Source organism: Macaca mulatta, chromosome 5 (assembly GCF_049350105.2).
Source record: "Macaca mulatta isolate MMU2019108-1 chromosome 5, T2T-MMU8v2.0, whole genome shotgun sequence".
NCBI lineage: Eukaryota > Metazoa > Chordata > Mammalia > Primates > Cercopithecidae > Macaca > Macaca mulatta.
This window is the reverse complement of record NC_133410.1, coordinates 170186746-170205237: the sequence shown is the minus strand read 5'-3', so window position 1 is coordinate 170205237 and position 18492 is coordinate 170186746. Positions and strand designations below refer to the sequence as shown.

Genomic DNA, 18492 nt, shown 5'->3' with positions numbered 1-18492 from the left:
ACTGAAGTAGAGAAAGGTAAAGTATCCGTTATTAGGAAACATTATTGACAAAATTTAGACTTCATTCCTATAATAGGAATAATAGGTGTGATGAGGATAATAAGATGATGAGTCTAGTGTTTAAACAGATTTAATGAAATATTTAACATAAGTCTATAGTTAGGGACTTCAAAGATATCGATATTTAGAAGAGCAGAATTTTGGTTATGAAAAGCTTGCTCTTGCTCTTCTTACGATTTTAAAAGATATCTTTAATCAAAGCTTCTAAAATCATCCTTTTTAAACTAGTGTTTCACAAATATTCATAATATTTCACTTTTTCTATATGTGTTAAAATCACATAATATTAGGTATTTGAGGAATTGCCATACTGTCTTCCATGATGGTTAAACTAATTCACACTCCCACTGATCCAGCAATCCCATTACTGGGTATATACTCAAAACAATATTAGTTATCCTGTTACAAAGACACATGCACACAAATTGAAGTTCATTGCAGCACTATTCATAATAGCAAAGACATGGAATCAGCCTAAATCCCCTTTAATGATACACTGGATAAAGAAAATGTGGTACATAAACACTATGGAATACTATGAAGCCATAAAAAAGAACAAGATCATGTTCTTTACCAGGACATTGATGGAGCTGAAGGCCATAACCCTTAGCAAATTAATGCAGGAACAGAAAACCAAATACCACATATTCTCACTTATAAGTGGGAGCTAAATGATGAGAACACATAGACACATAGATGGGAACAACACACACTGGGGCCTATTAGAGCATGGATGGTGGGACGAAGGCAAGGATCAGGAAAATAACTAATGAGTACTAGGCTTAATACCTGAGTAATGAAATAATCTGTACAACAAATCCCCATGACACACGTTGACCTATGTAACAAACCCATACATGTATCCCTGAACTTAAAAAAAACTTAAAAAATATTACATATTTTTACCCAAATTTATATTACTACTGGTAGGATCTAGTTGCTATTGAAATCAATGCCTTATAAATACCGACTAATCATGCTGCAAGTTGTACTAAACTGTACTTGTGTCTTTGGCTTCAGATTCTTCTAGCAGACACTTCAAATATTTCATTCCTTTAAAGCAAGCTCTTAGTTTTTCTCTAAGCCAAGTAGTAAAAATGAGAAAGCATAGAGAAGCATTCACAGTGTGAAACTATTTTACTTGCCTCTTAACTTCCCTAAGTAATCAAAAACAAAAGCTGGATTAAAAAGGTAGTAATAGTCCTCATAATGTGAGATCAGAAAAAAAAAAAATCATTAAAATTTTGCTGTAAATACTTGAGAGGGCTTCCAAGAGGAGGCAAAGTTTATAAAGGAAAGAAGTGCCGAAATGTGTCAAAACACTCAGTACCGTATGTTATACTTAGCCTATATGTTTTTACCTTTTGCTAGGGCACCAGGTGACTCTCCACACATGATACATGTTGAGGTCATTAGAGCAGAAAGAATGCAGAGGGGCATAAAATGATTGGTGCTATTTGTTGCAAAGATAGTTTCTGTACATAACTAGCATAGGCTGTTTGCATATAGAAGGCTATAAAATGAAACAAGTCATTATTAATGTATATCCAAGAAAACATGGATTAACTATAGTTAATAAAAGATTGTTTTCAATATTTTGTTTCAAAATTCTTGTTTTTAAAGTAGCAACTATAGTCACTCCAATGCACACACACACTCAGAAGCAATTTAAAATAATAGATAAAAAATCATTTTTAAATTGGATTATAGCTTGATTCATAGTTATTGTTTTACATAGTAGTGCATTTCTAGAAATAATGATCATGTATCAATAAAACTTATAATTTTGGCATTTTATAAGCATTTCACTCAACATTAAAGCATTCTTGATATAATTTAAGAATAAAAATGTTTAACATTTTTAACTTGTAATATTAAATCTGTGCTAATCTGTGCTTCTTAATAACTATTACAAGACAAGTGAAGATGGGGATGGCAATTCTGTAGCTAAAATAAAATGCGCTGCTAAATTTATTTCAGAAAAAGGCCATTTGATTTTGAGATGTAACCAGTGAACATGATTGGCTTGGTGTAGTTTTTCTATACAACATAGTAGTGAAGAGGTGAAACATACAGCATGAAATATGCAGAAAACAAATCTAAGAAATTATCAAATATATAGTTATTTAATAAGTATTACCAAGAAATATATTTAAAGTCATTTTAAAATGTAGCCATAAAATTAAAAAGTAAGTTTTTCTGTGCATGTTAATATTCCTAGTGAATAATAATCTTTATTCTAATTACACATCTTCTAAAAAAATACATTTTAGAAAGATTGCCCACATAATGTTATGCCAAATCTCAGCATTTATTCTAAGATGATTATATTATCTAATTACCATTGTAATATATAACTATAAAAAGCACAACTAATTCAAATGGCCTAGGACTTAATAACAGATGCGGAAGGTTAGTGAAGAGATTCCAGGGTAACTTAGTAGCAATTGTATTTCTAAATGGCAGAAGAGCCAATGTTCACATGCTGTTTTTAGAACCAGATGTCCCATTATCTCCTCTGTAATTTAATGAGGAACCAGAAGCTGAAATTCAGGAATGTAAATGGGAAATTATTAATAATTCTTACATGATACTCTACATGATGCCATTACTTTTATAATGTTCTCATTTTCTGTTAGTTTGTAACATTAAACAAAGACATAAACACTGTGTCTGCAGATTTCAACTTTTAGTGTTTCGAAGTAATTGAATAATTTTTAACTTATTTACATATATATATCTGTATGAGTGTATGTGTGTGTTCATGTTTCTGTGTGTGTGTATGTGTGGTTTTATATGTGTACACCTATGTGATGTGTAACAGAGACATGTCATATGTATATGACAGAATATATATTAATCTAAAACAGACTGAAAATATTCCCCATTTTTTTTTTCTTTTTTGAGACGGATTCTCACTGTGATGCCCAGGCTGGAGTTCAGTGGCATGATCTTGGCTCATTGCAACCTCTGCCTCCCAGGTTCAAGAGATTCTCCTGCCTCAGCCTCCTGAGTAGCTGGGACTACAGGCATGTGCCACAATGCCTGGCTTTTTTTTTTTTTTTTCTATTTTTAGTAGAGACGGGGTTTCACCATGCTGGCCAGGCTCGAACTCCTCACCTCAAGTGATCTTCCCGCCTCTGCCTCCCAAGATGCTGAAATTACAGGTGTGAGCCACCGTGCCTGGCCTTCCCTATGTTCTTATTACTCAGGAAGCATTGAAATAAATGGTAATATGGATAAATCTGATTCAAGGTTAGATTCTCACACAAAGGAATGGACAAGATGTTTGTTACCCATTTCTGTCTGATTTTCTGTCTGTATTTTGGGTGATGTAACAAACCAAATAATGAATCTGGGCCGAGTCTTTCTCTAGTAGAATTTTACAATTTCAAGAGCATTCCTGTTCACTTTGACAACACAAAACAACGATAACTTAAATAAACGTGACTTTAGGTTTAGAGGTGAGATGCTATATAACAGAATAGGAGTGTGAGTATATTTCTGTTTCATTTTATCAGATAATGAGGTGTCAGCCAGTGGTGATAACACCCCAAATCACTCAACATTTAACGTGTGTGTGTGTGTGTTGAGGGGGTGGTGGATTATATGTTTAATCCAGGCCCTTAATCCAAACACATATGTCATGTTTGGCATTGCAATTTGTGATGATACCAAAAACCAAATAACTCTTTATGAGATATTTATGTTCTATAACACTCACTTGATTAGCATCTAAAAGGGAAGACAGGGTTAAGAAATAGAGACGATGTGGTAGAATGCTGAGAGGGAGGGAGGGGGCTTTCTCAAGAAGAATGCAGTCGTTGCACATGATTATATTAATTACAAGTTAGGGCACCACTTTCCTCACTCAACCCCAGGGACACATATCACAACCTTAACAAGGGGACAAAGGACAATTATTTCACTCATCTACATCGACATTTAAGTCAGAAATTGTGGTATTTCTAACGTGGTCAAGACTGTGAGCAAAGTCAAACTACAAGACTCAAATCATAATGTAGAAAACTTCGTGTCTGTGAATGTCAACAGGAAATAAAAGGGCCGTTTTTACATGGATGCAGAATTCATAGACATTATCCTAGTCATCTCTCATAAAAATTGACAATGATACAGTTGATAATTCTCCTAGTTGGTAAGGATTATCTGAAAACCAAAAAGGAAAGCCAGATCCAGATTTCAAATAAAGTTGTCCAGCAATAGACAGAAATGTGTACATTGGCAGAAATTACCAGCAGAAATGTGTATACTCATTAGTTAAAATATGATATTTGACTTTAAGAATCATGAAATAACTATTCAATACTAATGCGATCTGGTAAAGACAGCTGATAGAATTCTACTTAATTGCTGTTTGGTCAGTGGACTTCAGATTTTTACTTCTTCAACTTCCCAAACAAATCTTATGCCTTCAGAGTCAACATGTTTTCCAGCATAAAGATGCCTTTTACCCAGTCTACGGTGCTAGTGTTCTCTGAAGCCAGCCAGCAATGATCTCACCTAACCTACAATATAAATCTATCAGTGAATAAACAGCATCATTTTTATTTCAATGCCAATGACACACTACATGTCGATTTGGCAGTTAAATAATTTATCTCTCTTTTGGGTGCAATCTGCCAGGCTTATTATAACTCTACTTCTGATATTCATTTCATGCTTAATAGTTCTGTGCCTCATGAGGATGCTTGTCAATCAATTAAATTGAAATGTCATTCTGACCTTTTATTGGAAACAATTTTCTCTTTTTTCATTTCATCACAAGCTTTTTTCCCTTTCATTCAAATTAAAAGCCTTAATTACTAGTATTCAGTAGCTTTATACTACTTAACCTTACAAAACTACATGTTCATCAACATTACTGACACTTTATCTTCACAGAAGTGATCCAGTTGAGTCTGCCGGAAGATCAGAAACTAAGCATCACTGCAGCAACTGTGGGACAAAGTGCTGTTCTGAGCTGTGCCATTCAAGGAACCCTGAGACCTCCCATTATCTGGAAAAGGAACAATATTATTCTAAATAATTTAGATTTGGAAGACATCAATGTGAGTACATAAATAGAGTTGCTTTATAATGTATATATTTCATATATATGCTAGACTTTGTGATGTCAGGGGAGCTTAATGAAAATTGGATGTAGAGTACAAGAGAATTATTGGAACATTGCTATATCTAATCTACTGACTGAGAGGTTTACTATAGGTCCTTTGGACCTTTATGTGTGTTCAAGTACATATGTATGAAATTGTTCACCTTCACAATTTTGTAAAAGGAAAAATTAAGATGCCATCAACAGGAAATGTGATTGTATGTATAAGTATATGTTTGTTTTTCAGTGAGGCGGATTTATATGTGCTAACATGAAAATATAATATTTATATGTGTTTATGTTAAAATATCCTATTATCTTTCAGAATACTTCTATGAACCTAAAAATATATGTTGTTAATTTGTAGAAAATTTCTAAAACTATTTATATGAAATAATTCACAGTGTTGGTTCTAAGGATAAGGATAGGATCAAGATAGAATTAGACTTACTTCTAATAGATACTCTTTTTCACTTTTTGCATTTCTGACATGTACATATATTAATTTTCAATAAGAAAGGATTTTAAAAACTAATACTTCACATAGTTACTTACTAATAATGTTCTAATACTTATGAAACAGATTCTAGAAAGATCACAGATTTGTATGGCATCACGTAGCTTTCACTGAAATAATTACTATAAGTACAAGAATGTAATTCTCTGATTGGTTGATCTGGGGTCATGTGTTCACTAGGCAATAGGAACTATACCAACTCCCATGAAATCATCTATATTATTATTGAGTAAGAGTTGGATAGTTTCTCAATAAATGAGTAGGTCAAGAAAAAAAAAGTGCTCAGAAGCCTTTGTACTCTACTACTCTTGGTTAATCATCTCTGAAAATAATGTTTGCAGGTCAAAGGTCTGACTGTCAGAATATCTATAATTATCAATAATATGTATTTGATGCTCTTATGGTTGAGAAACAGCCTATAGCTTGTGAAAAATCAAAAGACAATAAAGACACTTTTTGCTTTCAACATGTCATAATGTATTAGAAATGAGAAATATTAATCAAAGCAAAAATATATTTTCCTAGCATGAAAGAACATGTTTTTCTACTCAGGTTCATTTTTAGAAATTCGGAATTTAAACTCAATTCAATAAAGTATAGCTTCAAAAGTGCAACAAAAACAGAAACAAACTCAAGGGCAATCACCTGTTCCTTCCATGCTTCTGTTTAAAGTGAGCATCAAAAAGTGAACATTATCCTACAAGATGAAAAGTAAAAATTGTGTGCTTATGGGGTATCTGTGGAAATGAGGTGGGGCAATCCCTTGCTTTAGTGATTTTGAAGTTTTATATTCTCTTTCATATTTTTTATCCTCATTCAAGAAAGCCATCACTTGTCCTCTTATTCTTGGCTGCTTCATAAAGAACCCCTAAAACACAGGCCTGAGATGGAAGCCCAAACTCCTATTGGTTACATCTTCCTAATGTTTTTGTTTAATGTCCTAGAATATATCAAAAACACAGAGCTTCTTCAATTTTTATCATTTCTTATTTTGATGGAGTTTTCTGAGTTTGCATATATGTGGAAACTTTTCTCAAAGACTATCTGGAGAATAATGCTTAATTCTCTAAGATGCCAAGAAGATTGAGCACATTTCTCAGGAGCATTTAAGATACTTTGAGAGAAAAAGGCCTTGACAGAATCATTGTGGATTTGCTTTATGGGTTGTCATTTCTACACTTTATCTTTTCTTTTTTTTACTGCCATCCATACTCTTAAGCTTTCCACGTTGTTTTAAATAGGCCCAGGGTATTTGAGGGTGCTGTGGTCTGAAAACCGTCATTATAAACTCCTTTAAATTATTTCAAGAATAATTTGAAAGTGTATGCTATGATTGATGTTCTCTGGCCAACTTGCAAAAGTGGACACATTGTTGTACATGGATCTGAGAAATTCTTTTGTTTCCGTCCTGATACTTCACTCTGTTTCAGAAATTCAAAATTTTTGGAAAAATGATCACTGGATAAGTTAGGTCTCTAAAATATACATAAATATTAGATAAGTTCTCGCAAAATACATTTATTGGATAAAGTTATTTTGTATAAACTTTATAGAATGGATACATTTTGAGAATTTTAAAAATGTTTTCAATACTTAGAAAGTTTCAGTTTCATTTTAAGCCGTATTTAGTTAAGCTGAACAAACATTCCTAATCTATCGTGTACATAGAACTATCAGCTTCTCAAAATTAAAACAGCAGAGTGCAAAGATATCTTTCAAAGAGGAATATTTATTCAAATTTCCAGTATATTCCTGGTGTTTTTGTTTAAGTACTATAGTTTCAAAAGTCAAATTATGAAAATACATTTTGATGCATGTTTCAATATAACTATATAATGTGACAAATGTAAAATACCACTTAAACTGTCTTTCATTTGATATTTATGCTTAAAATATGCTAATAAGGACTTTAGTATGTAAATAAACAATATACATATATATATATTGATTTATTCATTTTTCGGCACTGTCTAGTGGATATCTGATGTGTTTTCTTGTTACCCCAACACATTTTGAACAGCCCTTCAATGTTTTGGCAATTCTTACCCCACTATTTTTGCTGGCTAAGTTGGAAACCAAAAATCGTACTTGTTTAGCCCTCCTTGTAGTTAGGGAGCAGATATGTAAATAAGGCTGTAACACGGAAACCAAAGAACAAGATCTCATTTCATGAATAGGAACAGGAAAATGCAGGTGTTCTACAAAATTTATTCTTCCCACCATTCTTCCTGTGACAGAGGACACTATTTTCAAGGACAACAGTGACAAAAGCTGTGGCTTTTTCAGTGTTCAGCTACAATGGGGTCTCCAATAGGCCAATTTCAATATGTGCCTTGGGCATCTTTGCTGGCATTTTAGACCCCAAGCCTGATACTCAGATCTCTTGAATGTTCTACAAGCTTCCTAGTAGTCTTTATTAAATTTCTTGCCTGCTTAAAACTACCTGGAATGGGTTCTGTTGTTTGCCACTAAGAATGTTGTCTAATTAATTTTGGGATTTAATTACATTAAGAAATATCTATAATTCTATTTGCATAAGATGAGTTTTTCGTTGTTCGATATGGATTTCTGATATGCTGAAAGACTTTCAAAAAGGTCATATGTGAGTCAGTTTATATACCCTGTAAGTACATTATCTATTTTTACAAAAATGAATTTAATTCCCATTAAATTATATAACATTAAATTAATAAGTGCCTTTCATGTCAAAGGAAAGCAATGACAATTTTCAATACCCTTTCTGACTTTTGAATATGTATATTAGGTAGGATTAAATGTATAGTCACCTAGACAATACATAAATACATTCTAATTGCAAACAGTTAAAATAATATAGATGCATTTTAAAAACATAACTGCACCTCATTTTTATATCCCCTCATTTTCATATTTGCTATATTTAATTAAAATATATTTTTATTTAATTCTTGAGTGCAGAAGAAATCCCATGTGTATACATGTACTCCTTTCACGCATTGCATATATAATTTTATTTCTTTAATAGGATGGGTTAATATTACCTCATTATCTCACTAGCCCTAAGAACAACAACTCTATGAAACAGGGAATCTTATGCTCATTTACATGAGTGAATTTTTGTTTGTTTGTTTGTTTGTCCTATAGATGGTCTGGCTCGTTGTCCAGGCTGGTGTGCAGTGGTAGAATCACAGCTCACTGTAGCCGTGAACTCCCACCTCAACCTCCCAAGTAGCCAGGACTACATATGTGAGCCACTGCACCTAGCTATTTTTTAATTTTTTTGTAGAGATGGGGTTTCTGGGTTGCCCAGGCTGGTCTCAAAATCCTAGCCTCAAGTGATCCTCCTGCTTTGGCCTCTCAAAACTCTGGGTTTACAGGCATGAGCCACCACGAAAATTGATGATAAAAGAGATACTTAACTGTTTACCCAAGGTCTGCTGAACTAAGTGATATCAGGTGCTGGTATTTTTACATAGCCCGAGTGCCTCAAGAGCAGGAGTTTAACCACTGTGTGCAAGTGAGGTAATCCAGTTTTCTGGTGCTCTTTGAACTCTAACCCTTATATGTTACAGCTAGATTTGCTCTACTGTGCTCTTATGTGTGGGTCTAGTTGATATTCAATTGATGTTTGAAGGTTTTCATTTTGTCTGTTTTATATTTTGCATCAAATGAATAAAAGCATACTGCCAAACTACAGGAGCCATTATGACACTGGTTTGCAACATGGGCTGTGGATTCAAACTGTCTGGATTCCAATTAATCTTCAGTCACATAGGAATGATGTGATCTCAAGAAAATTATTTAAACCCCCTGTGCCTCAGCACCCTCATCTGTAAAATGAAGATAACAGTAACATTAACTCATATTTTTTGGTGAGAATTAATGAGAAAAAAACACTTTAAATCTGTTAACACCGTATGAGGCACATTGCAAGTTTTCTATGAAATGACATCTGCATTTTCTCTTCTCTTTCTTTCCCTTTCTTCTCCCTTCCCCTTTCTTCTCTTCCTCCTTATATATGTTTCAAGGAGTACATATACCCTTAACCTACCTAAAACAATAGGAATTTACTATTAGGTTACATATACTACCAAGAAAGATTGGAAATTCACAGGAAATGCTGGAAGCACATTTTATCTAGTTATAATAGCCACTGGAAATGGAGACATGGAGGAATTTCTTTCGTATTTTTTTTTTTCAGTTCAAGGAAGGTTTAGGAATCATGCTATCTTTTCTCTTGATTAGCAATCTTTTATTAATCCCTGCTCTACAAAATCTGCCATTATGTTCACTCAGCTGGATGAATCTGCCTGTATCTGTGTCCTCTGTATGCCCACATTTCTGAAAAAGCTAAACGCCTTATTTTGATTTGGTTCCTGGTTTGTGAGTTCCTTTGGTAAAGGAAACTGAATTAAGCAAGCTGAGGCGAGCATAAAGACAAACATAGAGTATTCAGAGAAACCTGGAGAGGAAATAAAATAGAATTGGTTGTCAGGATTGGCAGTCAGGAGTGAAAGAAAAAGAGAAGTTGAAATGCGGAACTGTTTTGGATGTGTTAACATGACCAAGAAAGTTGTCAGGAAGGAGTTGCATGGCAGAATTTGTTTTGCTTTGTTTGTTTTTACTTGAGAGAAACCAGGTCTAAAAATTTTAGACATTATTGTCTACATTATATTTATAATATCTATAGTTGCTCACCGTTCAGTAGCTCATATAAAGTCTAGTCTAAATTCAACACATAAGTCAAATTATGTCATATTAAACTATATTTCAATTTTAGTTTTGCCACTTCTTAGCTACATGCCTACAATGGATTTATAAAATAAATTTGAGCATTAGTTTCTTCATTTGTAATAAGGAGGTTGTCATAAAATTCAGTGGTATACCATGTGTTCAGTGAAATGTATGTCATTTATTCTATTCAATATGGCATTGTTGATCATGTTCGATACCAAATGTGAAGCTCCCTAAAATATTATTTCTTTGAAGAAAGCATTATGTAATTTATATTATTATAACTTAACCACTTTACAGGTAGGGTTGCTAGACAAAATACAGAACTCCCAGGTAAATTTGAATTTCAGACATACTATAAATATTTTTATTGTATTATACACTTTTACAAAAATCATGTTGATCTGAAATTCAACATTAATTGAATTTTCTAATGCTATATTTGGTAAGTCTGGCACTTATTATTTACATGAAACTCAATGGTTTGAATACTGTGTATTTTAAGCGACTTTCCTACAAATTTTAATGTGGCTTATACCATTGGGATCAATTGTTTGAATTGTTAAGATATCATGTGAATTTTATCTATTATGTTTGTATATTTCTATTGTTTTCTTATTGTTCCTCTTAGTATTTTCTTCTCTCCATCTATCTAAACTGTGTTACTATTAGCTTCCAGCACAGAGTGGAATAGATTGGGGGAAAATAAGTTAAAGTTGTAAGACTTCACTGTTTTATAAAACATACTGTATACAGCTTTCATTATTTTTGTTCCATAAAGCACCTGGATCTCAATTACTTATCTTTTTCTCTAGCATTCCAAGACCATGGCTTCCATCCACAAGGTAATCTCAGGGTTCAAGCGGGCTGCTGGAGTTCCAGCCATCAAACTATATTCCATCAATCTGTATTCCAGTTCCATAGCAGTACAAAGCAGGTGAAAGATAAAGGAAACTTATTGTTGCTCTTGTAAAGAGTCTTCCTGGATATCCCACAACTATATATAGATCTCTGGCATGCAGTAACTACAAAAATCATAGCAGGGAGGTTAGTAAATATAATCATTTAGTTAGGCACATTACTCAGCATTCTGTTACAAAGGAAGAACAGAAGAATGACTATTTGGTGACAACAAGCAATGTTTGCTACTTTATTTAAGGCCATCTAAGACAGTATAAAATGTTCTTATTTGTATTTTTCTGAATTGATTAGATATGATTATCCATTGTATTTCAAATTTAACCAACTCTGCATATCATTTTTATACTTTTGGTAAACTGAACCAGCCTTCAGTTTGTTTGTTGTTTGTTTTACTTTTAAAGGCCTTTTCTTAATTATGCTTTATTTATTTGTTTATTGACATTCAGATTGATGTGTTTTTATGCCGAGCGTTTCTTTTTGTAAAGATTGAGTTTATTTCTGCTGTCAAAGAAGAAAAATTCAACAGGTTTCATAAGAACCTCAACCATCTTAAAAAGAAGTATAAATATCAGTTTCGTAAACAGTTTGAGAAAAGGAAATTTGCAGGCACACAAATTTAAAATTGAAATGCTGGGTCCGCATGTAAGTTACAAGATCCTGAATTATCTTTCCCATTATATAGGTTTTAAGGATTGGAATTAGACCAAATTTTTGCCTCTAGTCATCTGAACATCTGGTTCAGGTGTTCAGTTGTGTAGTTGTTTGGGCTGACTGTTAACAGGTCAATACAGTTGTTTTAGAAATTTTGTTATTTGCATATCTTACTCTAGTAGCTATATTTTACCTGCACTCATCAGCTTGCACCTGTTGATTTCTCTGTGCTTATTGACATTTTCCACAAGCTGTAGAAGATCTGAACCATTACCCGAAGAACATGTTCTTCTTAGATTTTCTCCATAAAATGTACTGTTATCTCCACATTCAGGAACCAATTAGTATCTGAAAAAGATGTGGCATGTGTGAATTTAGACCCTCACTTTCCAAGAAGTCATATCTCTAATACCATAAGACAGGCAGCTTTTTAGTATTGCTAATAGAACCTAAATTCAGGGCCCTTTGGTGCACAGATTGTACATGTCACAGGAGGGGCACTAGCAACTTTGTATTCAAAGTTTTGCATTATTTTTCTTAAAGAGGACCAAACCCAAATTGTGTAACATTAGACCTGTCAAATCTTGGATTTATTCCTGTCTTACAGAAAGTTATTGTGTACTAGGTGCCGTTTTTAGAACCATGAGAATCAGTAAATTCATGAAAGAAGTACTAAAGGGATGTTTTTCTCCCCAATTCACTTCTTCTTTCCTTTTTAAAAATTGAGATAAGAACACTTAACACACTTTCTGGCCTCTCATGAAATGGGAAAAGTTCCTTTGTTCCCTTCACAGGGCATGTGATGGGGCTGTGGCTCACTTCTTTTTTTTTTTTTTCCTTAGTAATTCCTTTTCTTTTATTATTATTATTATTATTATTATTATACTTTAAGTTCTAGGGTTCATGTGCACAACGTGCAGGTTTGTTACATGTGTATACATGTGCCATGTTGGTGTGCTGCACCCATTAACTCATCATTTACATTAGGTATATCTCCTAATGCTAACCTCCCCCCTCCGCGCTCCCCACAATAGGCCCCGGTGTGTGATATTCCCCTTCCTGTGTCCAAGTGATCTCCTTGTTCAATTCCCACCTATGAATGAGAACACACGGTGTTTGGTTTTCTGTTCTTGTGATAGTTTGCTGAGAATGATGGTTTCCAGCTGCATCCATGTCCCTACAAAGGACATGAACTCATCCTTTTTTATGGCTTCATAGTATCCCATGGTGTATATGTGCCACATTTTCTTAATCCAGTCTACCACTGATGGACATTTGGGTTGATTCCAAGTCTTTGCTATTGTGAATAGTGCTGCAGTAAACATACGTGTGCATGTGTCTGTATAGCAGCATGATTTATAATCCTTTGGGTATATACCCGGTAATGGGATGGCTGAGTCAAATGATATTTCTAGTTCTAGATCCTTGAGGTATTGCCACACTATTTTCCACAATGGTTGAACTAGTTTACCATCCCACCAACAGTGTAAAAGTGTTCCTATTTCTCCACATCCTCTCCAGCACCTGTTGTTTCCTGATTTTTTAATGATTGCCATTCTAACTAGTGTGAGATGGTATCTCATTGTGGTTTTGATTTGCATTTCTCTGATGGTGAGTGATGATGAGCATTTTTTCATGTGTCTGTTGGCTGTATGAATGTCTTCTTTTGAGAAGTATCTGTTCATATCCTTTGTGTGGCTCACTTCTTGATGCCCCGCTGTTCAAACCTCTAGGGGAGCATACAGATGGGCAGGCTGTGGGGCTCCAACCCCCTGGCAGTGTCTAGGGGTGAATGCTTACAGCTGAATCCCCAGTAGGCATGTGTTACAGGGTGCTCTTTCAGTTTTGCTCTTTCATTTTGCAGTCTATAGGCGGCTTGTGTTAACCAGCTCAATTAGACCCATTACCTTGCTGCAAGGACAGAGAGCTTTCTGTATCCTGAGGTTCTTGCCTTGGTGTAACAGAAGAATTGGATCACACATGGGCTTGGAGAATGAGTGCAAGGTTTTATTGAGTGGAAATAGCTCTCAGCAGATGTGGGAGCCAGAAGGGAGATGGTTTTCCCCTGGAGACGGGTCATTTGGCAGCCTAGGCTCTCCTCCAATTGCCCCAGCCAAATTCCCTGTCGTTCTGCGAGTCGGTGGCTGCTAGTGTGCTGGTACCTGTCGGTGTGTTCCTCTCGATGTCCAGCTGCCTGTGTTTCTGCCTGCTGGGATCTAGGGGGTTTTTATAGGCACAAGATGGGGGGATAGCAGGCCAGGTGGTTTTGGGAAATACAACATTTGAGCAGGAAAACAAAAATGCCTCTACTCACCTAGGTCTGTAGGAGTGGAGCCCTAGCCAGGGACCACACCCTCCTCTACTCAGCGCTTCCTTTCCCACTTTCGGTATCATTTAAAGGGACCATGCTTTTCCCTTCCCATCACTCCCATATCGTTAACACATTTTGAAGTGCACAATACAATATGTCAATTATCAGCATGATGTTTTATAGTAGATCTCCAAAACTTATTTATCTTGCATCACTGAAACTTTATATCCATTAAGAATAGCTCCCTGTTTTCCCTTCCCGCAGCCCCTGGAAACCACTATTCTACTCTGTTTCCATGACTTTGATTTTTTTAGATTTCTCTTATAACTGGAATCATGCAGTATTTATTTTCTATAACTGGCTGATTACCCTCAGCATTATATCCTCCATGTTCATCTATATTGTCAATTATGGCAAGATATTCTCTTCTTTTTTAAGACTGAATTATTTTATTATATATAATATATATATCTCCATCTGTTGGTGGACATTTATGTTATCTCCTTTGTTGACTATGGTGAATAATGCTATAATAACGTGTGTGTAGATATCTCTTTGAGATTATGATTTCAATTATTTTAGATATGCTGGAAGTGGGATTATTGGATTATATTGTAGTTCCACTTTTAATTTTTTGTGGAACCACCATACTGTTTTCTACACTGGATGCATAATTTTACATTTCCAACAGTGTGCATATCCTTGAAAACACACATACTTGCACACACACACACATGCACATGATAACAAGTGTTTCAAATAGAGATAGATAGATAGATAGATAGATAGATAGATAGATAGATAGACAAATAGATAGATATCCCTTCTAACATGTGAGGTGATATTGCACTGTGCTTGGGACTTGGTTCCACTGATAATTAGTGATGTTGAACATTTTTTCATACACCTGTTGGACATTGGTATGTCTTTTTTTAGAGAAACGTCTATTCAATTCTCTTACTCCTTTTCAATTGTTTGTGTGTGTGTGTGGCTGCTGTTGACATACAGAAAAGGCATTTGACAGAATGCAATGCTCTTTCACCATAAAAACTCTCAGCAAACTAGGTATAGAAGAAATTAACACAATGAAGTCATATATAAAAATCCCTCCCCTAACATCATACTTGATATTGAAAAATAAAGCTATTTTTCTATGAGCAGGAACAGGGCAAGAATGCAACTCTCAACACTTCTATTCAACATAGTACTGGAAGTCTTAGCCAGATCAATTAGGCAAGTAAAAGAATTAAAAGGCATCCAAATTATAAAAGAAAAGCTAAAATATGTGTGTTTGCAGAAGACATGATCATATGTGTAGAAAACCCTAAAACTACACCTGCATCCCCCCAACTCATTAGAGGTAACAAATGAATTCAGTCGAGTTGAAAGATACCAAATCAACATATATCAGTTGCTGATTTGAGTGAATCTATTCACTATCAATTATCTAAAAGGAAACTAATCCATATTTTCCAAAGCAATGTACAGAACCAGTTTAATCCTTACCAAAATCTTGACATTTTTTTACAGAAATGAAATCAACAATCCTGAAATTTATATGGAACCACAAAGAACCCCGAATAGCTAAAGTAACAATGAAAAAGAAGAAACAAAGCTAAAGTATTTCATTTCCTTATTTCAAAACTTACTACTAAGCTACAGTATTTAAAACAGCATAGCACCAGCATAAAGACAGATATATTGACCTATGGAACAATATACAGGGTCTATGCATAGATGTTCAATTGATCTTCTAGAAGGGTGCTAAAATACACAATGGAGAAAGTATCATCTCTTCAACAAATCTTGTTGAGAGGACTGGATATTCACATGCAAAAGAATCATGTTGGACGTTAGTCTTACACCTTATACAAAAGTCAACTCAAAATGAAATAAATACTTAAATAAAGACCTGTCACTGTAAAATTCCTAAATGAAAACATAAGAGAAACTCCTCATGGCATTTGTCTTGGCAGGGATTTCTTGAATATGACATCCAAAGCACAGGCAACAAAAGCAAAAATAGGTAAGTGGGAATACATCTGCATAGTGAAGGAAACAATAAAGTGGAAAGGCAATGTATGCAAGTAGAGAAAATATTTGCAAACTGTATATCTAATAAAAGGTTACTATTAAAATAAATAACTCATACAACTCAATTGCAAAAAGAAATAAAAATAGTAATAATAAAAACAGTAGTAACCTGATTAAAAGATGATCATTTGTATGGTAATTCTCTTTCTGAAATTTATGTGGAGTGGCTCATTGCATATACAGTTGATCTCTATTTAGAGCAAAGTATTCTGTTGAAAAGAAAAACACAGACAGATAATATACAATTGAAATTATAATTTTAATTCAACCAAAATTCAATTGCAGGTGTGGCAGCTTGCCATATTATTTTTTTGTTTGTTTGTAAAAAGATTTTCTACAGTGCATAGCTAGCAAAATTATCAATGGGAGAAAATATATCAAAATATAAAATTTTCATACTATGTCTGGATTTTAAATGTCATTACAATCTTAATAGAGAATATTATATCTTATAAAAAAGATTTCAGAATACATACTATACTTCAAAAGTATAAGTAATATACTCAAATCATATCTAAATTTCAGAGACAGATTTTAATGGTTGAGGCTTCTAACTAAACTACTGAATTTTTAATATTTAAAGTAGTGAGAAAATACAACTTTTCTACTTAAAAGTATAAAGTTAAAGTGTATACACATGCAAAAATATATGTAATATATGAGATATATATTATACAGAGAAACTAGAAAAATATATATAATATATGATATATATTATACATGATATATATTATATATAATATTTATTATACATGATATATTTTTATATATATATGTGTATATATATGAGAAAGGGTTTTTGTTCTTTAGGCTATTCATTGCTAACAGAACCCAAATTTTATATCATTGATAAAAATAATTTAATCTGCAAAATTGTTTTTTAACACTTTAGAAAGCTAGAGTGTTATTTTTTAATATAGTGTATATTAGAGGATACCATCAAACTCAGATATTTAAAAATACAGCTATTGACTTTTTTCTTCTCAAGACTATAAACAATACACTTCTTATTCCACTTCAACTAAAAACTTAGAAATTTAATATTTTTAATAGAATACATCATTCACCACATAATTCTCATCACTGATTCATTTTTAATATAGGCCTAAGGACATTGTGGCTCTTAAAATCCGGGTGGAATCAGAGAATATTTATGATCCGAAAGCTTCTAAGCCAAATAAAGCAGGGAGCATTGGCATAGCTGAGGAAGTTGGATTTCTTTCACAAATATAAAACATGGAACATGCATTAATTTTCTGCCTAAATACAGAAAATTAACACAGGTCATGTAGGTTCAATAGTAATTATTAAATTAGAGACATAGCATGTAATCATAAGTATTGTCGAACAGTACACTGGTTTAAAATGAATATTCTTTCTAAATAACATTTTACTGCTGATTTATTAGAGTACTGCATATTGTAATTCACTTCACAAACAAGTCTCAAAATCAGTAGTTTAAAACATATTTTCAAAAATTTTTATTCATATTCTTTTGGAACTTATTGGTGGGATAACAATATATAAAAATACAATGTTCACGTGTAAGTGAGTGACAGAAATATTTACAAAGGAGTTTGTCATGTAACTGGTAATTTTTAGTTTCTAAAATTATTTTTAAAAATATTATTTACATGTTCATAAGGAATATTAATATAGAAATATCATTTTACCATGACTTTCTTTAAGAATCTTGGCTAAATATGTATTCATATTTATTTTTAAATGTATAAAGCGTGTGTTTTCAATTTTTTTTTGGCATCATCTTTCTAACCTCATGGCTACAACTGCTATGTTTACCTTGAGAAATTCCAAAGTTAAGTTCTACTTGCAATTTGCCTTTTGAGTCTCAAATTTTTTAATTTGAATATGCAAAATTACTAGAAATATTTTTATCTTAAAACCTATATACTTGCAGTGTTTCTTAGTTAACGTAGATATAGCTAGAAAACCAAGTCTGGCTAAGTTTTAACCCTCATTTATTCCTCAAATCTAATCTGTCATAAAACCTTGTGAAATTAACTTTCATTTATCTAAAATTTATTATGTCCTCTTATTTCCACTGTAGCTGCCTTAGTTTAAGTCCTGTCATTTTCACCTTCAAACTTTTTC

General features: G+C 33.4%; 1 protein-coding gene across 1 annotated transcript in view; it reads left to right on the top strand.

Annotated features, from left to right (window-relative positions):
• Positions 1 to 18492, top strand: part of FSTL5 (follistatin like 5) — an 810882-nt gene that overhangs the window by 534001 nt on the left and 258389 nt on the right. The window contains exon 7 of the mRNA XM_015139434.3: positions 4963 to 5129. Within this exon, the coding sequence (XP_014994920.3) occupies positions 4963 to 5129 (167 nt within the window). The remainder of the gene's footprint in view (positions 1 to 4962; positions 5130 to 18492) is intronic.